Source organism: Marmota marmota, unplaced genomic scaffold, assembly GCF_001458135.2.
Source record: "Marmota marmota marmota unplaced genomic scaffold, marMar, whole genome shotgun sequence".
Lineage (NCBI taxonomy): Eukaryota > Metazoa > Chordata > Mammalia > Rodentia > Sciuridae > Marmota > Marmota marmota.
In genome coordinates, this window is record NW_025999942.1 from 2,032,251 (window position 1) to 2,055,531 (window position 23,281).

The window sequence follows — 23,281 nt, forward strand, 5'->3', positions numbered from 1 at the left end:
AAAAAAATAAAGAAAGGAGGTCTGGGAATATAGCTCAGTGGTAGAGTACCCATGGGTTCAATACCCAGTTCTGCAATATATAAATAATAAATGGGGGCAGGTGTCTAGCTCAGTGGTAAAAGCACCCAAGTCCAATCCCCAGTATGTGGGGAGGGAGTTTACAATTACTTTCAAGTTGGGTATGGTGGTGTATGCCTGTAATCCCAGTAAGTGGGGAGACTGAGGCAGGAGGATTGCAAGTTGGAGGCCAGCCTGGGCAACTTAGTGAGATCCTGTCCCCCAACCAAAAAAAATAAAAAAGGATGGTGGATTTGGTAGCCCAGTGATAGAACATCACTGGGTTCTCTCCCCAGTCCTCCAAAAAAATAAAATCACCTTCTATTTGTAGAAGGTATATATGAAATACAAGTGAATTTTGTATTTATTTTGGTTTCCATGCCTATATATTAGAAATATTCCCAAATCAAAAAAATACCTGAAAGTTCTGGAGTCAGGCATTTCAGATAAGGGTTACTGGTAGTTCTAAATAAGGAGCTGCTACTATTTGGATTTTAAAAGATATAGGGACTCAGGTTTCATTTTTCTGAAATTGGATCACATGCCATTATCACCAGCTTCTTGTAAGTGGTATGATCTATCCTATGAGGTCTAACCTAGTTGTATACAAAGGTTCCATGGAGAGAAATTAGGGAGCAGAGATTTTATTTTTATTTTCACTAACCTCAAGCTAAAATGTAACATTTCCTTCTGTTATTAATGTTAAAATCCAAGAAGAACAATTTTAATAATACCTGTGATATTGTCAGATCACAGATCTTTTTACATTATATAACATTCTTTGCTAGTATCTTGAAACATCTCTGCTTATGCGCATCAATATGATGATGAGAATATGGCAGATATTAGACCAACACTAGTCCTGCTATTCATATCTGATATTTATTACTATATAACATTTCTTTCAATATTTTGATAACTGTGGTACAAAGTCCTTGATTTACTTTGTCTTTAAAATTGGGCTTCTGAGAAAGGGTCTGTAGGTTTCTCCAAACTACCATTTACCTGTCATCAGAGGCTCTGATAACCGTCGCTCTCACTCCTCTTCCTCAAAGCATTTCTACATCTAAGTTTGTAAAAGCTTAAAAAAATAAAGACCTCCTTTCTTTATTTTCTTATTTTGGGACAATGAAGGAAGATTCAAAAAGTTCTATTTTCCCTCTTTAAGTGTGTAAGCCAACAAAGCATGTCGCAGAATGGAAAGAGCAGAGATTTTGAAATCAGATAGCCTGGATTATAAGATAGACTCTACGAACGTGAGCAAGTTATTTATTTTAACCCCAAGGTCTTAATTCAGTAAAATGTGTCAAATAGTACCTGCCTCCTAGTTGTGAAGATTCAGTAAGCTCTTGTGCAGGCTTGGTGTGGATCTGGCACATTATAGGCCTTCAAATTTTATTCCTATTGTTGTTGCATCCTCTACAGCGTTAATTGTCACCTCCATCTCTGTAACAATACCTGAATTCCTTATGGCATCTGGGGCTGTTGAACCCTGCGGGAAATCTGGGAGGCTAGCTTATTGCATTAATATGCATTTTGGGAAAGCCCTTCCTATCACAGTCCGTTTGCTTTAGTTCAATTTTTTTTTTAATCTTCACAATGCATCTTTAATTTCCTTGCTTGTAATATCTCTTTCTGAATTGTCTTGTTGTACTAGTTTACTATGGTTGTCAAAATAAGTTACCAGAAACTGGATGGATTAAAGCAACAGATAATTTTTCTTTCACAGTTCTGGAGGCAAGTTCAAAAATCAAAGTATGATGGGCGGGGCCAAGATCCCTGCCAAGGTCTTCAGGGGGATCCTTTGCCTTATCCAGCTTCTGGCAGTAGCCAGTGAGCCTTGGTGTACCTTGGTTTGTCAGTGCATCAGTTCATTCTCTGCTCCTCTCATGGCTTGCTCCCTTTCCTATTTGTCTGTGCCCTCTCTAATTTCCCTCTGCTTATAAGGACAGCAGCTATTAAGTCCCACCTAATCCAGGGTGATCCCATTTTAACTGGTTACATCTGCAAAAATTCCAGTCTACAAATAACATCACATTCACATGTACCTTGGGGATATCCTTTGGGGGGACACTATCAACCCACAACCTTTGCTGATCGATCCTTTATGATTACTGTGGGTCAGGCTTCTGAAGAGATGCATGTAAAATCCAGGTGCTTTATAAAAATTTTTTTATTTTTCTTGTGTTCATAATTTGCTCTTATCATGATTTCAAAAAGAATTTGAAATGTCTAGCTGGAGATAACAGCCTATATTAACTTTGCATTTTTGTAAAGTTAAAAAAAAAGAAATCTTGTATAGAAAGAAAGTGTATCATACTGACTAGGAAAAGTACATTAAAAGTACACAGAGAAGTAAGAGTTAAAAGGGCAGTGACTACACTGCAAAGTCTGTTTACAAAAGTTTATGACTTGGGTGTGAATTGGCCACTCAAGCTTATAGAGCCCTGGAATGATCCTAGCTGAGACTGCTGGATTGGACCAGGCAGGGCTCTGGCTTGGCCATGTAAGCTCCTGATTACAGGGCTTTAAAGGCAAGAAAAACTCTAGAGAACATGGACATGGTCAACTGCTTGTTTCTCCAATGTGTTTGTGGGCTGCCCTTGCCCATGGCCAAGTCAGAGGTAGGTTCTCAGACTGTAGAAGTTTGTTGCTGTCTGTGTTTTCAGTTTCACAAAAATTCAGTCAAATTGTACTCCCTGGAATGAGCCTGGGCAGTATTTCTGAAGTATGTGAATTTTGCTAAAAACAAAACAAAGATTTAGTTTGTTCTGGGGATGCGGCTAGCTCAGTGGTTGATTACTTGCCTACATGTGCAAGGTACTGGGTTCGATCCCTGAACCACACACACGAAAAAGGATTTAGTTTTAGAATATCCCTCAGAATGTTTTGTTTTGTTTTTAAATAGGGGATTTAACTCTCTTCTGCCTGAGATCAAATATGTGAATGTAAGCTTTAATCTGAAGCTTACATCCTTCTTTCTGTACTTCACTGGGCATGAAATGGATATGTCTGTTTTAGTTACGTGTTGTCCTGTTAACTAAATTTTGCAGTTCCTAGAACAATCAACGCTTCGTTTGTATCTTCAGTAGAACTGTATAAGCACTGAAAAATCAAATTATAGTTTGTTTTTATATGTGTCCCCTGTGCAAACACAATAGCTGACACTGAGGTGTGATGTGTTGAAGGAATAATCTTGTGCCCCTTCACCTGCTGTGTAATGGCCTGATTTGGGCACACCTACCTTCATTTAGCCCTGATCACTTCCTGGAGTATTTCCTTATTTTCAGTATCAGTAAGAAAAAAATAGCAAGTTGCATAAGTGCCAAAACAAGCTAAGTTCCTTTGACAAAAGGAAACAAACAAACAAAAAACAAATAAAACCTCACATACAGCATTGAATAGACTATTTCTTACCTCTGATTCTGTTCTACTTCTGTTTTTCTAGCATGTTATTTCTGAACCTTTTTATTGCAGTGTTATAAGTGGGTTTATTTTCACTATGTACTTAAATTGTGAGTGTCAGTTTATTTAATAATTTATTTCAGACATCCATTATCATTTTTTGTGTATAATCTGTTATATATATTTTGTATATACCAGTTGTAATATTTGTTTGTAATTCAGAAAATAATTGCAACTTTCATGGTTTTGCTTATATCTTTCCATGGTGGCATTGAGGAGGAAAACTTTTCCTCTACCCTCTTAGGTGCTGTGTTTGGAGGTCTGTGCATTAAATTGACAAACAATAGATTAGCAAAACAGATTTTTTATTCTGGTGTATGTAGGTTTGTAGGTATTCACAGAAAAATGTGGCTCTAGTGGGTGATTGGAATTTGAGGTTTATATACAATCTTGATAGGGAAAGGGGAGGGGGAGAAGGGAATTTAGAGGAAAAGCAAATGTCCTTTAAGAGAGATAAATGGGCTTTTAGGAGAAAAAATGGGAGACAAGATAGATGTCTATTTAGGCATGGATTTTCCTTTTGGGAACCTCTGCTTTTAGGCAGGTAACAGTTCAGAAACAAAGCCTATTCTTCAATGCCTCGGACTCAGAATAATTCTTATTACATAGTAACATTATCTGGGTCCCTTCGTAGTGCCTTGATGTAGGCAGCATTCTAGCAGTGAGAGAGAATCAGTGGAGAGGGCTGGCGTATATATAGCTCAGTGGTGGAGCACTTGCCAAGTATGCAGAAAGGCCCAGGTTTGATCCCTAGCACTACAAACAAACAAACAAACAAACAAACAAGAAAAGGTGGATAACAGGGTAAGTGAAGACTGCTAGGATCCTCTGTGAGACTGCTGGAAAACTTGTGGGACAGAAATTATGAGATTCACCTTTCAGGGTCTTTGTTGCCACGAACTGGCTCTGTGACTGGGACAAGTCACTGAACATCTTCAGGTCTCAATGTTTCTAATTTGAAAAATGAGGAGGTTGAAATAGAATATCTACTAATCCCTTCCTGCTTCCTTGGCACTTCATCAAATTTTCATGGTGCATGATCTTCTTGAATGTTCAAACTCATCAGACTGGAAATCTTAGGGCCTACGATTCAGATCTTTGTTGTCACTGGCAGGAGGTGTGCCTTCTTGGGCCACCACCATTTAGCTTTCTTCAGATCCAGCCAGTCTTGTGGGTAAGGACAGGGTGGGGATGCCTGAGGCTACATCCTCAGCCATTGCCTGCCTTACCAACTTACTGTCTCTGGGTGTTCTCCTTGTCCTCCCTGTGCCTGGGGTATGACAGCCTTTTTCCTTTGCCCCAGGATGGAAGAACTGAAGGCATCAGGCCTGACTTGCAGGCTGGTCTGCTGCTGGCTCTGCTCCAGCAGGTCTTTGGACTCAAGTGTCCAGACTTTGAGGGAGTTGCTGAGATAGCATCTGTCTACCTCCAGGCAGGAGTAAACCCAGGGGATAGGACATACATGGCTTTGTAAGAGTGATCACTAACTCCAGCTGATAAGGCCTATTACCATTATCACATTTCATCCCTGCAAGGACCTATTCTTCCCCTGTGTATAGTTAGGGAGCCAAATGGGAGACATTGACTAACTTCCCTGAGATTACAAGGCTAGCTGGTTGCCCAGACAGTGACTAGCACAGAAGTCTGCCTGATTTCAAACCTCTTGTGTTTTTCTGACCATTTCATTGACTCTGAAGAATTGTTTCAAAAATGAAAAGGGGGTCTGGGGGTGTAGTTCAATGGTAGAGTTCTTGCCTGGCATGTGCAAAGCCTTAGGTTTGATCCTCTGCATTGTGACCAAAAAAAGAAAGAAGGTATTGCTTTATTGAGGGTCACAAAATTTTGAGCTGTGAGATGTGTCCAGTCTAATATCTGAGATCCAGAGAAGTTAGTTGTGACTTGTCCAAGATTACACAGCTACTTAGTCACCTGATCTAGTTCTCTCAATCTTAGTTCAGTGCTCTTCCCCCATCAAACTGCTGCCCAGAAGCTGCCAGCTCCAGCAGCAGGTCCTTGCCAGGTCCAGCAGCTAACACCCTGGATTTAGTCTTCTGTTTTTAAGTAGTGCACATTTTTGAAAGAAATACCTTGGGGCAGCCATGTGTAGCTTTACACACTCATTTCAGGTTTGCGCCTCCTCCATGCTATTATTTTGTATATTTGGGACACATTAACTATAGTTATAAGTTCATTTTATTAACTCAAAATGGTGCTGATTTTCTTAATATTAACTGTGGTTATTATAATGTAGTGGTGTTTGGCCACCGTTTCCTTCCTTCCCTCCTTCCCTCCCCCAGGGCCTCACTTTCTTCATGCCTTATTGTACCTTACCATTAGCCTCAAAATATCACTACTTAAATTACAATTTTAAATTAGCCTCAAATGACAGATGGATTTGGTTCTTCTAATACATGTGTTAGTTGTATCTTCATTGTCTGCTACACAAATAATAATTGTAAACAAGTACATCAAGGCAGCCCCAAGTGGTGCTGAGGAGGATAGTGGGGAAGGAGACAGATAGCTTGTTCTTTGTTAATACCTTCCTGGATCTTGGAGCTCACCTAACATGTTCACATTTGAAAAGGTTGTGACTGGTGATCCCTGGAGGCCAGGCTCATCCCAGGATGAGGAGAGGACAGAGGTGCCCAGGATCACCAGGAGGAGATGGGGCTCCGGGAAGCGGTCCAGACCGCGGCCACTGTCTGACTATGGCCAGCTGGCCAGCCGAAGTTTGTCCATTCCTGAAGACTCCGTTGCTATGGACCCCCAGAGCAAGGACTGTGTGGATGGGCCCCCCCTGGAGAACATGTCCTCCACTGGTTCTGCAGACAAGAATGTTTCAGCCAGCTGTACCAAAGGAGGTCGGAGAAGACGCCCCATTTCTGTGATAGGAGGGGTCACCTTCTATGGCAACAAACAAACAGAGGAAATCGAGAATCTTCTAACCCAAGTAAGATTTGGTGTGTTGCTACCACAGCCGGCAAAGAACTTCCAGCTTCCAGGCTTTTGTTCTCTTACTGCAAACTAAACCGGAAGCTGCTTTTGCTTTCTTCTCTCTTCCTGGAAGATGATGCATCTCCTCACAGCCTTTTCCTCCTGATGTTGCTTGAAAACTTGCTTGAATTCAAACTAACCCTCTGACACCTGTTCACCTTTTTCCTAATCTTTCTTTCCTGAGGTCTCTAATGATTTGTGAAACAGGTTTGCCTTTTGTTTCTTTTTTTTTTTTTATTTTAAAGATGTTTATTTATAAATTCAATTATAGCAAACATAAATTTGGTCAAAGTCGAAAGCAATAAATTCCATATATTGTACAGAGTGTAAAACCCATGTGAAAAAAAGCAATATAGGCTCAGTTGAAAATTTTAAATTAAATATACCTAAAAAGGTATTGGACTAAATGATAACAGATGGAGTATAAGATTTCCAAATTTTAATTTGGTTAACTTTCTTGTAGTACCTATACACACACATGCTACTTTTATGTACTCTAAGTAAAATAGTAAACTATAAGATATATCAGAGTAGAACAAGGAGGACATCTTGAGGTCATTCTAGAAATGTACATGTTGCTAATCTTATACAGAGTACACATGCAATTTATGTCTTAAAAATAGATCTTTCAAGCTAAGTTAACAGTTCCAATAAAAAGTGTGGGTTTTTTTTCTTCTTCAGAAAAAAAAAGTTTTATGCAAAGTTTCTCAAGAGCATTTAAATTCATTTGAAAGCTCTCAACCTGAGATTTTAACCAGGGGAAGGGTAGCAGGATACAACAGAGAGTGGTCTATTGTTAAAATGGAAAGATAAAAGAAAATAAAAAGAAATAGAAGGGCTGGAGATAGAGCCCCATGACAGAGTGCTTGCCTAGTATATGCAAGGCCATGGATTCTAACCCCAAATGAACAAAAAACGTAAGGAGCCAGTTGCACACCTGTAATCCCAGTGTCTTGGGAGGCTGAGGCAAGAGGATCTTAAGTTCAAAGCCAGCCTCAGTAAGTTAGTGAGGCCCTAAGCAACTTAGTGTGACTCTGTCTCAAAATGAAAAGTAAAGAAGGGCTGGGGATGTAGCTCTGTGGTTAGGTGCCCCTGGGCTCAGTCCCTGATACCAAAAAGAAAAAGAAAAAGGAAAAAAAATGGTAACAAAATGGTAGGGGAAAAAATGCACCTCTTATCACATTTAAAAGAAAATCTGTTTTATCCTGTAGGGGGGGGGGGGAAGAGGGGGTTCTGGGGATGGAACCCAGGGCCTCACATGTGCTTGGGCTAGTGGTCTACTACTGAGCTACCCCCCTACGTCTTCAGTCTCTACTCTTTTCTTACCTTTTCTTTTTCTTTCTTTCTTGGTTGTTTTTTGATTTGCAACTGGTTTGACATTGGTCCCTTGGTATATTTTAAATTCAACAAATATTTATCAAGTGCCCAGTGTACTCTGAGTATATAAGACTTTTAAATAAAGATGCAGTACTAAAGAAATTTTATATGTGTTTGACGAAGTTGATATCCTGGCTGTGGTCAAATGTTCACACAACAGTCTTTAAGTAATGTATATGCCCAATTTTATTTTTAAAACCTGCTGGATGATGTCTTAAATAATACATAAATTCTCTTAAAAGGGAAATTCTATATTGGTTTTGGATTTAATGTTGACATTCTCCCTGTGAAGTCCCAGCACAATGCCTTGTTGGCAGCAAGCACTCAAAACCTCTTATTTAACTCAATTGAGTTAAATTGAATTCTTAAGGTAAAAGCAAGTCAAATTGAAGAATATCTCAAAATCTCTAAGATCCTTCTCCAAGATACTCTACCAGTTAGAGGAAATAATTTGAACTAAAATACTTTGTACTCTATTATAACCTGAAGTGCAGTATAGAGACAATCTAAAGCATTTAAAAATATTTCACTACAGATTATCAAAAAAAAGTATGGCAAAATAATTTTCTGTATCATAATTTTACTTAGGGAGTTGGGTAGAAAAATTCTTTAAGAACCTAAGGAAGGCTGGGCACAGTGATAGATATCTGTAATCCCAGTGACTTGGGTCTGAGGCAGAAATATTGCAAGTTTGAGGCTAGCCTCAGCAATTTAGCAAGGTACTAAGCAACTCAGTGAGACCCAGCCTTAAAATTTAAAAAAGTCTGGGGAGGTAGCTCAGTGGTAAGTCGCCCATGGGTTCAATCCCCAGCACTAAAACAAATAAACAAACAAATAACTTCTTCAGTCAAATCCAAGGAAAGCACAAACCAAGTGAGCCTTTGATGCATACTTATAGGAGTCATACATATGGAAAATAGGAAGGTACATTATAGATGATTCCAAAGAGACCTGGGTAAATATGTAGGAAACCATCTTTTTTTTTTTTTTTTTGTCAGTGTTGAAGATGAAACCTAGGGCCTTGCACATGCTAGACAAGTGTTCTACCACAGAGTCACATCTCCATCCCTGCATTACTGGTGATTAAACCCAGCAGTGCTTTACCAGTAAGCTATATCTCCCACTTTTTTTTTTGAAATGGTCTCACGAGAGTTACTGAGGGTTACCTGGAACTTGTGATCCTCCTTCTTCAACTCCCTAGTAGTTGGGATTACAGGCATGTGCGACTACACTTGGCAAAACCCAGCTTTTTATAAAAGCTCAGCTGTTGTTATTTTATGTAAGCAATTGACTTTAGGTCCACAAGTCCTTGTGGGTCTTCAGGGATGGGTAGAGCTGCTATCTGTAACCCTGGCTGGGCCTTATGTCTACATCTTTGCTTCCTCCAGAGTCTGCTCTTGGGAAGGCATCTTCTTCACCCTGACCCTGAAGCTGTGTGGGCATTCTATCATTTCCTAAATCAGTCCTGTTCTCAGGCACTTCACTTTTGCTTACTATTCCCTGTTGACATGTCTCTGACAAATGCGATGAGATGTGATCCTGTGAGGTAGGAGCCTCTGAGCTGATAATGACTGTTAAAGTTTTAGATTAACACATTGCCACTGAGCCCAGTGCAGCCTGCAGCTCTTGGCAGGATTTGGAGAAGCCCTTTCACATCTGTGAGTGGCTTTGTGGTGAGAAGGCTGTATAGCCTGCTGCTTGCAGGAGCTGCCACTTCCTGGCCCCTTCTTATAGCTTTTGCTTTCCTTTTGTAGCCAACAGCCAGGCCACCCGTGCCCGCTCACCAGGTGCCACCCTACAAGGCAGTGTCGGCCAGGCTCAGGCCCTTCACATTTTCCCAGAGCACCCCCATTGGACTAGACCGTGTGGGACGTCGGCGGCAGATGAGAGCATCCAATGGTGAGTCTCAAAGTGGCCTCCTATGGAAACATCTGTTTGTTGCCAGGTGCCCAAAATGTCTGGGTGATTTTGCTGCTTTTCTTCTTCCTCTGGGTCAGGGTGGTGCTTGCCTGGCCTTGAGGAAGTTTCTTCTCAGGATAAGGGTATGTCATTTGCTGTTTGGGGGGGTGGGTGCTTTTTCAGCCAACCTGGTGAATTGGAGAAGTTTGACCCCCTTGTGATGTCTGCGTACCTAACCTTCCACCAGGCACAGCCCAGTGAGAACCAAGGCCTAGGCTGGAAGTCTGAGATCAGAGTGTGGCAGTGTTTGTTCCTTCACGTTCCTGTGGCATTCTCCGGGTACATGTGTCTGACTCCTGTGTCCACATTTCCCCTTTATAAAGACACCAACTTTACTGCATTTGGATCCACCCTAATGACCTCATTGTAACTTGATCATTTAAAAAGATATTGTTTCCAAATAAGGTCACATCTGTGGGTCCCAGGGGTAAGGACTTCATCATCTCTTGGGGGGACAGAATTTAACCAAAAGCATATATCATGACTGTATCAGTGTACAACCTGCACACACATGGTCAAAGAGTTACAAAAATTAGGGAAAACGGAAATGGTTTTGATAATGACATGTAGAGGCTTTCTCTTCTAATCCCTGAACATATGCAAATAGCTTATTTTGTGTTTCCTGTAGAATTAGTTTTTTGTTTTTGTTGCTTTTACATTTTTTCATTTTAGCTTTAGGTTTTTTTCATTGAAAAATACTAAAAATTAACTGGCTAGGTTAAGCAAAAAGGGAATGTATTGGAAGGATGTTGAGTGCTCCCAGAATTGATGGGATGGTTGGGGAACCAGGCTAGGATGTAGAAAGCAATCAGGGTTGCTCCCAGGAGCCAAGGAGCCATGAGAAGGACTGACTCTGCCATCCACAGGGAAGGAGTGAAGTCCAGTTTGTCCTCTGTCATTCACCCAAGAGTCAGAGTCCCCAGATGAGGATTCAGCTCTCTGAGCTAGGTGTCATGTCCACCACCTGGTAGCACTGGTACAGGGAGAAGGAGGGGTTGCCTTCAGGCCTCCTTGCCTTCTGTGCTTGAGTTCTTTGTCCACCAAGGCCAAATACAATAGAGGAGGGTTCATTCTCCTAGAGGAAATCTAGGTGGTGTTAGGAACAGGAAAAGATTGTACAGGTTGTACGTTTGCTCTCTTTCTCACTGATTCATTCACCATCGAGAGCTTACCATGTACCATGTGACAGCAGTCAGCAGAACAAAGCCTCTTTAGTCACTTACAATTTAGTGAGGAGAATAACAAGTAAATATCTAACAGGGCAGGTAGTGCTACAAAGGAAAATAAAGCTGAACACAGTGGTCCAGGCCTCTAATCCCAGCCACTCAGGAGGCTACCTTAGCAACTTAGTGAGACACTGTCTCAAAAAATAAAAAGGGCAGTGGATTTAGCTCCCCTGCCCACAGGAAAAGAAAGAAAAGAAAGCTGAGTGGTCAAAGGTTCTTATTGACAAATAAGCAGTACTTTTTTTTTTTTTTTTTTTTTTAAAGAGAGAGTGTGAGAGAGAGAGGGAGAAGAGAGAGAGAGAGAATTTTTCAATATTTATTTTCTAGTTTTCGGCGGACACAACATCTTTGTTTGTATGTGGTGCTGAGGATCGAACCCGGGCCGCATGCATGCCAGGCGAGCGCGCTACCGCTTGAGCCACATCCCCAGCCCAAGCAGTACTTTTTAAAAAAAATTTTCCTACCTAAACAAAACTGTCTCTAATGTTCTAAATGGTACTCTTATCATGGTGCACCTATTCCAGATATTACTGAAAACCCTCCTCCTTACCTAGGGATGACAAACCAAAGACTCATCAATTATAGCTGACACCTCCAAGTCTAAGACTGTGGAGTTAGAACTCTTTCTTCTCCAGTTCTGTTAGTGTTTTTAGCCTGAGATAAATTTAAGCAACACTGTATCATGATGGGAAGTAGGAAGAGGAAGGGCATAGTAAATAAACTATTGTATTATGAGTACATGACATCATAAAAGGAAACCTCTCTCTTTTTTTGGGGGGGGGGGTTCTGGTTACAAGGCTGTAGGTGGTAGTTTTCAACTGCACAGATATTCTTCCCGTTGGCTGCTTCCTGGCCTCTCCCAGTATCTTACCTGTTAGGGCTCGGTGCCAGAGGAGGTGATCCTGTCTACTTCCTGTTGGTCAAAAATCGGTTACTCTATAAAAATTAATGGGGCATCAGCTATGACCTAGGTACTGTTTTTATCATTTGAGATATAGCTAAGAATTAAAGTATTACAACAAGTTAATAGGTGGCCCTTTCTATCTGAAGGTTCCACATGCACAGATTCAACTAACCACTGATCAAAAATAATCAGGTGCTGGAGGCACAGCACAGTGTTAGAGCCCTTCCTAGCATACATGAAGCATGGGCTTGGTTATTAGTACCTCAAAAATAAATAAATAAAAATTTCTGAAAAGAAGAGAATTCAAAAAAAGATTGCCCCCATACTGAATATACTCAGACTTTGATCTTTTTTTCCCCCTGTTGCTAGGGATCAAATCCACACAGCCTCTGTACCATTGAGCTACACCCCCAGCCCCAGACTTTTTTCCTTGTCATTATTCTCTAAACAACCATTATAACTACTATTTACATGATATTCTTGTTGTTCTAGGTATAGGTAATCTAAAAATAATGTAAAGTATACAGGAGGATGTGCATACATTCTATGCAAATACTGTGCCATTTTATATATATATAAGGGACTTGAGCATCCAAGGATTTTGGTATGTAAGTGAGGTGTCCTGGAACAAGTTCCTCAAAAATACAGAGGGAAAACTGCACATTCTAGAATTTAAATAGATCCCATAAGCCAGTAAGGATTACCCAAGGACCTGTGATTGCTCTGCATAAGATGAATGAGGGTGAGGTGGTAGAGAGTAGGAGTGGGATGTGACACTGGAGTAGAGATTTCAAAGATGAGTAGGAGACAGTGAGGCAAAGATTTGGAGGAGGAGAGGTCCCAGAGGAAGCAATAGACATCCAAAGATAGGCAAAATCTTGATATATCTGAGGTTCAGCAAGGAGGCCAGAATGACTAGAGCTCAGGGAACAGGGACAGAAGAAGATGCTGCAGTCAGAGGGTTCAGCTGTGGCTAGACAGAAGGGCACTGCAGGTCACGAGGATTTGGGGTTATTTTGAGTGCAATGGGAAATCATTGCCAGCAGGAGAATGATAGGTTCTAATTTCTGCTTCAGAGAGAAGGGAGTTTGCGGGGGAAAGGCAGAGGAAGGGAAACTGATGTGAAGGCCATTATATGAGTCCAGTTGAGAAACCATGGTGTCAGTGACCACAAGGCCATCCATATTTTCCTTGGGTGCTTTTTTCCCCAGTGGCTAGAAGATGTTATAATGACCAGGCTTACTGGGTTCTAATTCAGCAGAGTCAGGGCTGGGAACTCCAGTGGAAGTACTTCTCCCTTGTGGGTCTAAATTCAGTTTCAACAGAGTAGTTATTGGATGGGGAAGAAATATTTTTCAAGTGTGTTAAGAAGTCACCAAAAAAACTTCTGTGTGTACCAGTGGTTTCCCACAATAGGTGAGCATTACCCAGTGACATCAGTCATAAGTTCAGAGCATGTGTCTCCTGCATGGCAGCATCAGGATGTGTCTCCAAGCTGCCTCTGTAATTTTGATTCAGAAAGCTGTGATTGAGCAGGAGATGGTCACTGGGGAGAAGCAGTGCTGTCTGAGATGCCACAATGACAGTCTAGGCGCCTTCACCAAGACCCAGCAGAGGTCTGGTGCTGAAGGAAATGCATGTCCAGCACCAGTGGTTTTTCCAGTAAGGACAAATCATTGTCCTTCTCTATTATGACAAGGGCCCATTGTAATCAACTTTCCACAAGTAGTTGTCTGGTTCCTACAAAGAACCGTATCATTAACTTGGTTGAGGGGAAGGTCTTGTGGTTTAGCCCAGGCTCAGCATCTATTTCTGCCACTAGAATGAACCCACTTAGTAAACCATCAGGATAAGGAGGAAAGAAGATTGACTGACATCTACACAGTGGAAATAAGGTCCACATGATTATTAAACAGCCACTGTTGCTGTCAGCATTTACATGGAATGGTTATCTTCTCATATTTTGGTTTTCTGATATATCCAGTTAAAGGCTTCATTTATTATGTTCTTTCCACCTTCCCCCAAGCCATTCAGCCAAACCCTTAGTTCCCAGCCATGAGTCCACACAAGCTAAATCCTTCCTAAGTCCATTTCCTTCCAGTCAGAGAGATATGTTTTGCCACTGGGGTTTCCCAATGATGGAAGGCCTCTTTTGAGGAAGGCTGAGAAGACTTGCAGTAATAGTATGCCTACCCAAGATGACTTGGCCTTTGCATTACTGAGACTTTGAGCTTGGGAGTTGAGTGAGAACCCTGGTTGTTTCTTTGTTATACCAGCTTAGGTCAGTTTCTGCTCACCAGACTTGGAGATTTCCTGCTACTTAAATCAAGTGATATCTTCATGGAGTTTCTCATCAGTTTTGCTCCTAAGGATGCCAGAGATCAGTTAGGCACAACGAAAGACCTCATGGGTCAGATCATTCCAATAATTTGAGCTTTCCCTATTGCCTGGGGCAGTAACAGTGTCCACCTCCATGAAGATGCAGATCTTTAGTGCAGTGGAGGCATCTCTGACTAGAATTCAAGGCTTATAAAACTCCTGCCACTTTCATCTTCTGGTGCGAATTGGAACTCACTTGATAGACCATTTCCAGTGCTTCTATATACCAGGCTTAGGGTTTCTTTCTTTCCATATGATATGTAATTTTTGGTGTACATATCACCAGAGTGCTAGCACCAATCTCCTTAAGACCATAATTAGTTGCAAAATCTAATACAGATGCCACCCAGAGAGCTATGTTTAATCTAAGTTATATTCCATAATGTAATGAGTGAACTTTGTTTGGATCTGATATCAACAAACCAGTTTTGAAAAAGATGATTTTGAGATGAAAGGGGAAATTTTCAAAGGGATTGAATGTTTGGTAACATGAAAGAATTGTTATTAATTTGTTAGTTAGGATAATGATAGTTTTAAGTTCTTTTTTTTTTCTTTTTCTTTTTCTTTGGTGCTGGGGATTGAACTCAGAACCTTGTACATATGAGGCAAGCACTCTGTTAACTGAGCTATATCCCCAGCCCTATTTTTAAGTTCTTGTTATTGACATACATTGAAATATTTTTTGCATAAGATGATATAACAGATTTGTTTTAAAATACTCCAGGAAAGTAGGTGGAAAATAGTTAAAATTGTTAGATTTTTTGGGGGGTGGGGGGTGGTTACTGGATATTGAACCCAGGAGTGCTCTGAGCTACATCTCCAGCCCTTTTTATTTTTTCTAAGTTGTTAGGCTGGCCTTGAACTTGTAATCCTTCTGCCTCAGCCTCTGGAGTCACTTGGATTACAAGGAATGTGCCACAATACCAGGCTTAAAAAAAAATCCACCCTTTCCTAGCACTTGGCATTTTTCTCTCTCGCTCTATTTAGTATACAAGTCTTATCTCTTAGGAGCCCATGCAGTGTGTGAAGGAAGGTCATTTGAACTGAACACTGCTTGTCTACCTCATGGGTGTGGTATTTAAGATAACAGAATCAAGATAATGAATCACAGTGGCACTTACAAGTGCCTTTATAAAGTTCATGTATAGAAGGCTGCTGATCTAAAAATGTTATGGGTTTATTTATTTACTTAGTGGTGCTAGGGATTGAACCCAGGATGTTGAACATGGTAAGTAGGCACTCTAACACTGAAATACATCCCCAGCCCAACATAATTACATTTTATATCTGTGGCTTCATATTCCCTGGGTTTGGCCTTATTGAATTTATCTATCTATCTATATTTATTTATTATTTTGGGCGGGAGTACTGGCATTAAATCTAGGAATGTTCTACTATTGAGCTACACTCCCAACCCTTATTTATTTATTTATTTGAGGCAAGGTTTAGCCAAATTATTCAGGCTGGCCTTGAACTTGTGATTCACTTGCCTCAACCTCCCAAGTAGATAGAATTACCCACATGTGCCACTGCGTGTCCTGCCTAATTTCCCCATTCTGACTTCTGGGTTCCACTCATTTGTCAAGAAAATTTGATGGCTTTTCAGAATTCTTATTTTCATGTTCATTCACTTTCTCTCTACTGGTCCCATCCATCAAGTTCAGATTATTTTACTCTTATGATGAACTTCCGATTAACTTAATTGTCTCCCAGAAAAGAGAATGTGTAGTTTTCTTTGATTTTAAACTTTAGTAGATTTTTGTTTGTTTGTTTTTGGTGTAGAGGGTTGAGCCCAGGCAGGCTTAACCACTGAGCCACATCCTCGGCTCTTTTTGAGACAGGGTCTCACTTAGTTGTCTAGGGCCTTGCTAAATTGCTGAAGCTGGCTTTGAACTCAGGATTCTCTTGTCTCAGGCTCCCAAGCTTGGAATTATAGGCATGTGCCACTGCTTAGAATTTTTATGGATCATAAGCAACAGATAAAAGTATGCCCAGGTATTGAAGTCACTAGATTTCGGTAGTCCACTTTCAAAAAGAAAAAAAAAAAAATCCTTTCTCTCTCTCTCTCTCTTTCTCTCTCTCATTAAACCCCCATCCCCCATCTGTTATATATATTTTATATATTTATATTGGGTTTTGTGTGTGTGTGTGTGTGTGTGTTTTGTGATGTTAGGGTTTGAACCCAGGGCTATGTACATGGTAGGCAAGTGCTATACCACTGAGCTCTACCTCCAACCCCTATCTTATATTTTTAGAAAGCACTGTAGGGTTGGGGATGAAGCTCAGTGGTAGAGCACTTTCCTAGTGTAGACAAGGCCCAGGATTCAATCCCCAGTGCTGCTTTAAAACAAACAAATTAAAGCATTTTAGCTAATCAGTACATCTATATTAGAGCATTTAGTAATTATGCCAGATAACAAAGGAGAGAATGGTGGAGTTATTGGATAACTCCATCAGGGGGCAATGCTGTTCTAAGTGGGTACAAGCATGGCAAGTTGACTTTTTAATGATATCTAAAGTTTTTTCTTACACTAATAATTGCTTTATTTAATTTTTGTTTTTACATTTTAGCTTTTTGTGAATATAGTCACTCTGTCTAAGCTGGGAAAGAGAATTAAATTGACCAAGTAGCCTTCTGACCGAGGACAACTCTCTCAACCTGAATGCTATGAGTTGCTCACACCAGATTGTAAAACTAAATAATATCTGATTCATATTTTTCATTAGGAAACAACTAAAATTCCAGTGCTTTAAAGGCATGATATGTCTTGTGATCTACAAAGGACAGCATGACCCAAATTATAGGCAGACCTCTGTATCTACTTGTTCCCCATCCATGGATTCAACCAACTACAGATAATATTCTGAAAAAAGTTGCATCTTTACAGAATATATATATTTTTCTTGTCATTATCCCCCAAACAATACAGTATAATAACTTTTTAATAGTATTTACATTGTATCATGTGTTATCAGTCACCTAGGAGTAATTTAAAGTGTACAAGAGGATGTGGGGAAATTCTTTGAAATACAGCAGCATTTTACATAAGGCACTTGAGCACCCTCAGTGTTTGGTGTCCCAGGGGATCCTGAAACCAGTCCCAGCCAGATACTGAGGAAAGACTATGCATGATGACCAACCCATCTGTGAAGCACATCAGAGCTGGTCAATGACTGGTGAAGAAACTTATTTTGAAAACCTCCTAGGTTTCAAACATTCCAAGAAAACAAGCAAAAAGTATTACAGATGCACTGATACTGATCATTGCTTTTGTTTTGAGACATACACACACACACACACACACACACACCGGGCGGGGGAGAAGGAGAGAGAACAAACACAGGTCCTAGTTAGTAGTTGGAAGTTCCATTGGCTTATGGTCTTTTGGAGCCAACCATTCATAGGGAGGTGCCATAATTAGATAAATTTATGCAAGCCCCGCCCTAGGATGTTGGTTCCTTCCTGGGCCCTGGCTTAGCCTGTGACCTCCCCCACGCTGAATTGGGAGCTGGTCCTCCAGGAGCTGCTTGGGGAGCCCTGGAGTGCTCCGCAGAGAAGGGCGGGGTAGCACCTGTTGGACCTCTGTCCTGAGCCCCCCATGATGAGAAAGGTCTAAGCACATGTGACATCATCTGACTGAGCTGGATGGGCCTTAGTGGGTCTTGGAGGGCCTTGTCGACGGAGGAGCAAATGCCCCTTGCAGTGCTGGCCAGGCTGCAGGCCTGAGCGCAAAGCTGGTTGGACTCATGCTCCGCACCTCCATCCGCGAGCGGAGGCCGCTCAACGGCCCCCAGAACATCACTTACTTTCTTCTTCTGTTAAATGTATCCTGCGCTGATCAAAGGTTGGTTTATCTAAAGAAAAAAAGAAACGTGCCAAGACATTTTCCAGTATGTTTAAGACCCAGTAGTTTCAAAACACAGTGGGGTTTATCTTTCATAGGGGACATTCTTTCTGTAAGTGCAACTCCTGATTCTTCTATTTGATTTTGTAGTGAAATGTATTCGTCACTCAGAAATGGAAAAGATCCACTTAAAATATTTGTTTACTTTTCCCTAGTAAGGAACTAGTATTGGTTGTAAAAGGTACATTGATTAAATGTTATGGCACATTGATAAGTTTGTATTACTAGGAAATGCTTCAGGACATGCTATTAGGACAAAAATTGATGTTACTTAAAGAAATACCCAAGCTGCTCTACCTTTCTGAGTTGGATTTGTGTTGTTTTTGATGTTGGAGTTCAAGCCCAGGGCTTCCTGCATGCTATGCAGGGACCACTGAGCTACATCACTATTCCCAGATTTTATTCAATTTTATTTATTTATTTATTTAGTTTGCTTTTGTGTTTTTTTTTTGTTGTTGTTTGTTTGTTTTTTTAAATTTGTGAGTTGGTTTTTAAATGTGTTCTTGGTTTCAGAGATACTTCCATGGTTAGGAATCTATTTAACACATATTTTATGCTCCTGTTATTAATGAGTCATTTTGCTAGAGACTAGGTGGTCATGAAGAAACTGGAAGGTGTTCTCACACAACTGCTAGTGTGGATACCTCTGTGGAGTTTAATCAGCTCTGGGGGGTTCTGGTAATGAGATCTAATTTGAAAGTTGATGAGGGAAATAGTCCAGTTTGTTGTTAGGAGTTATTCCTGGCTGAGTGAACAGCATATGCAAAGAGTGGAGACCAGAGAAAGGAGAGCACATTGGAGAAACCAAGAGCAGGGTGACACAATGCAAACCTCAACCCATTTCCACTTCTCAGATGAGAGCTGCCCTTCATTGCCTCTGTGGAGCAACCTGACAGAAGGCCACAGCTTGCAGAATGCTTGTTTCCCAAAGCTGTTTTCTTGCGTGAATCCATGCTCAAGGTCATGACCCCAAGCCTATTTACAGCAGTTATGTTTACTCTTATAATTATGGAACTTACTTATATGCTGATGAAATGTAAGTAGGAGACCAAAGAGTCTTTGAGTCTATGAAAATGAGTTTAAATACTTTGGAGAGGCTCAATAAACATAGATTGCTAGGCTAGGGATGTAGTTCAGTGGTAAAGAGCTTGCCTAGTGTGCACAAGACCATGGGTTCCAATTCCCAGCACTGTTAGCACAAGGTGCATAAATGACAGAGCTGGGGAGCAGACTTCAGGTCAGGAAGCTCTTCTTTATAATCTGTCAAACACCTGATGTGGCTCATTTTCAGGGATAAAATGGCTACTGACCATGAGGTTCCTGGTTTTATATATAGTAACAGGAGTTAGTTACTTTTGGTAGGTAGGGGGCAGGCCCAGATTATGGGAGGAGTTTTGGTGGCAGGATCATTTAGGGCCGGGCAGGAGGTCAGGTAGGTAAACCATATCCTTAAAGCACAACTGAAAAAAAAAAAATCTGTCAAACTAAGGAATCTTGTACCCAGATTGCTTTGTTAGTGCCTCTGGTTTTATTGCTGTACTTTAAAGAAGCCAGAAATGGGAATCATAACTGAAGCATTGTGGATGTGGATTATACAAGAAAGATGTAGAATTTGTTTCAGACAACCATACACTAAGAGTCCCTCTCTGTATCATGACAAAATGAATAATTGCATGTTTACATGTTTTAAGTTAAAATGTTTATGGCATAAATACTTAAATTGTTTTTTCTGGTCTTTTGATATTTAGGCAGGTCCCCTGTGCTCCACCTCAAAGCTGTAGGTCCCTGAGGCTATGGCAAGATGAAGGTGAGGGGGAAGGGCTCAAAGGCTGGTCTAGACTGGAGATCCAGCTACTAGAAGGAGAAGGAGCCTGGGGCAACCAGGAACCACTGAAGTGTTTTAAGTGGAGTGAGATGGTTAGATTTGCATTTTAGAGAGATGATTGGATAGATTGTGGAGCTAGTGGGAGGAGTCTGTTTCTTAATCTAGTGGCTACGGATTCCTGAACTAGAAAATGACTGTAATACTGGAGAAATGAAGAACTTGGAGGTCAAGCAAACTGTCTGGATGTTTTGGGCAAAGGAAAAGGAGGCCGTGCTGTCACCATGCCTGGGTGACACCAGAAGAGCACGTGGTTGGGGAGCTGTTTCCTATTCAGGTGGGTGGAATAGGAGCCAGTTTTCAGTTCAGTTGTCATCACCTTGGATTATAAAGTCTGGTGAGGGGGAGGGAGACCCAGGCTGGAGGTATAACAACATGGGAGTCATGGGGGTGGGGAAGGGTGAGCAATGAGAAGAGGCTCTTTGGGCCAGTACTGAGGATCAAGAACATTTGGGAACCAGTAAAAGGAGAAGTTCAAAAAGGTGATAGAAAAAGTAGCCAGAGAGGTAAGTAGAGTCCCAGATAAACTAGGAAGCCAGGGGCTTTGAGTGGGTGAGTTAGGCAAATGCATAACTAAGTGTCAAAGGCAGCCAAGACTCGGTGGGTTATGCCTGTCCTTTCATCTACTTGGAAGGCTGAGGCAAGAGGAAGACATAAGCCAAGAGCTCCAGGGCCATAGTGATAACTCAGCAAAAAAAACCAAAAAACAAAAAACCCATCACGTGAGTAAAAAATACCCTTGGGATTCCGGGTGAGGAGGAGCCTGCCTGGTGACCTTGATTAAAAGTTTGAGGTCAGCACCAAGGTGGGACCAGAACAAAGTAGAAGGCTGTGGGAGGGGTTAAGGCTTTAAGATGGAAGTATTTTATCTACTTAGCTTAATCTGTGTTGATGGTTTTCTGACTTTATGGCTGAAAATATCCCATATTGCTAAGGATTAATTAAAAATGATTTGTTTTTGCCCTATCTGAAAGCTCATTAAAATGAATGTGCCAATTCTTATCAAATGGTTTTGATGGAAATAGCAATGTTACCTTTATATCAGAAAGTTCCCTTCGTTGATTTAGAATTATTTAATATACCAACATTTAAGAAGTTAGAGGAATTATTAAAAATACTGAGTGCTTATATCATTTCAATTCTCTACCACTGAGCTACATTTCCAGTCCTTTTTTATTATTTGTTTGTTTGTTTGGTACTGGGGATTGAACCTAGGGGTACTGTACCCCAGTGAGTTAGACCACTGTTCTTTTTATTTTTTATTTTGAGAATGTGGCTTGCTAAATTGATGAGGCTGACCTCTAACTTGAAATCCTCCTGCCTCAGTCTCCAGAGTTGCTGGGGTTATAGGCATGTGCCACCATGCCTGGCTTCATTTTTTTTTTAAATGAAAGTGAACCATAAGAATTACCAAAGCATATTTTTTGAAAAATCTTATAGTAAAGTTAAGAAATTTATTAAAACTCTGTGTTTGGCGCTGGGGTTGTGGCTCAGTAATAGAGTGCTTGCCTAGCATGTGTGAGGCACTGGGTTCAATTCTCAACACCACATAAAAACATAAATAAATAAAGATTCAAAAAAAGTGTCCCTGCATCCTCTTCTCCTCCTCTGCCTTAGTTTTTTGGTGTTCATTGTTTTAAAAATTCCTATTTATATTTTAGGGCTGGGGTTGTGGCTTAGTGGTAGAGCACTAGCCTAGCATGTGTGAGGCACTGGGTTCGATTCTCAGTACCACATACAAATAAAATAAAGGTACATTGACAACTAAAAAAAAAATTTAAAAAAATTACTATTTATATATTTTGTTAGATATAACAGATTTACACATTGATAGTTCAGTTAGAAACAGATTGTAGCATACTTGTATTTTTCCTTAGGAGGACCACCTGAATAAGGCACTAAAAATTCTGGATACAGAGAATTAATGAATCACTAAAGGGTGTGGGTCTCAAATAGTTATTCTGGCTGCATATTGTTGTAATTATTTTTGTGAAAATTAATTTTATTAACATAACTTTGGGTTAGAAAGCTAGAGCTGAATTTTAATTTTCTGTTGACTAGGTGTAGAACCCTGGGCAATTTAGTTAGCTACAGTCTTTTTTTTTTTTAATGTGGAATGCAGTGATATTTAATATAGTTATAGCATTATGCAGCCATCCCCATTATGTAATTTTAGACCCTTTTCATAAAACCCAAAGGAAGCTTACTACTCAGTTTCTCTTTCTTCCCAGCCTTTGGTAACTACTGATCAGCTACAGAATCTTTAGTGCAATGGAGAATTTTTTTTTTTTTTTTGGTACCAGGGATTGAACTCAGGTGCTCTACCAATAAGCTACATCCCCAGTCCTTTTTAATTTTTTTATAAATTGACCAGGCTGGCCTTGAACTTGTGATCTTCCTGCCTCAGCTGGGATTAAGGCCTGTACCATTGGACCCAGCTGCAATGGGAGAAATTAATTAATATTACCTACCCCACAGATGTAAAAGAATGATCTGGTTCACAGAAAGTATGTAGTAAATAAATATTAGTAGTAATCAGGAAAGCATTAATTTGTGCAGGGACATGGGTAGTGATGAGCAGTGAACTGTTTCCATCCAGAGTTCTAGTTATTTATTTAACCACCCTAACTAACGGCTTAACCCTAGATAAGTCATGTAATCTAACAAATAAAGCCCTAGAGGGCTAGGGGGCTAGGAGACTATGAGGAACAATGTTCTCTCTAATTATTATACCAATATATGTTAAACAAATTTACAATATATACCCTCATAGTATTAAAGGGGAAAAAATTTAACCAAATCTTTTCCATTGATTTTCTTGACCTCAAATTGCAGTCATTATCCAGTGTTTTCAGAGACTCCAGTAAACATTTTGTTACAAGTATGGGAAGAAGAAGAAACCACAACAGGTGTTGAGGTGCACATGTGTGGGTGTGCACATGCACATATGTTGTGCCTTTGTGATAATTGTGAGCACACCATTAAAGCTTTCTGTTTGATCTCCATTTCTTAGATCATGACTTTATGTTTTGTTTAGTTAAATCACTTTTCAAAATTTTTCTTTCAGTAATGAATCAGAAAAAATATCAAATTAGATCTTACTTGCTGAGCACCTGTTTTGGGTGATAACAGA

General features: G+C 40.4%; 1 protein-coding gene across 5 annotated transcripts in view; it reads left to right on the forward strand.

The window, feature by feature from the left end:
* Spata13 (spermatogenesis associated 13) overlaps nucleotides 1–23,281 on the forward strand; it is a 340,611-nt gene that overhangs the window by 274,747 nt on the left and 42,583 nt on the right. For 3 of the 5 annotated variants that reach the window (XM_048801269.1, XM_015498706.2, XM_048801270.1), the window contains 2 exons: nucleotides 6,107–6,472; nucleotides 9,648–9,792. In XM_048801269.1, the coding sequence (XP_048657226.1) occupies nucleotides 6,107–6,472; nucleotides 9,648–9,792 (511 nt within the window). Of the gene's footprint in view, nucleotides 1–6,106; nucleotides 6,473–9,647; nucleotides 9,793–19,987; nucleotides 20,426–23,281 lie in introns of those variants that run through there. The other 2 variants (XM_048801271.1, XM_048801272.1) reach the window with 2 other exon arrangements.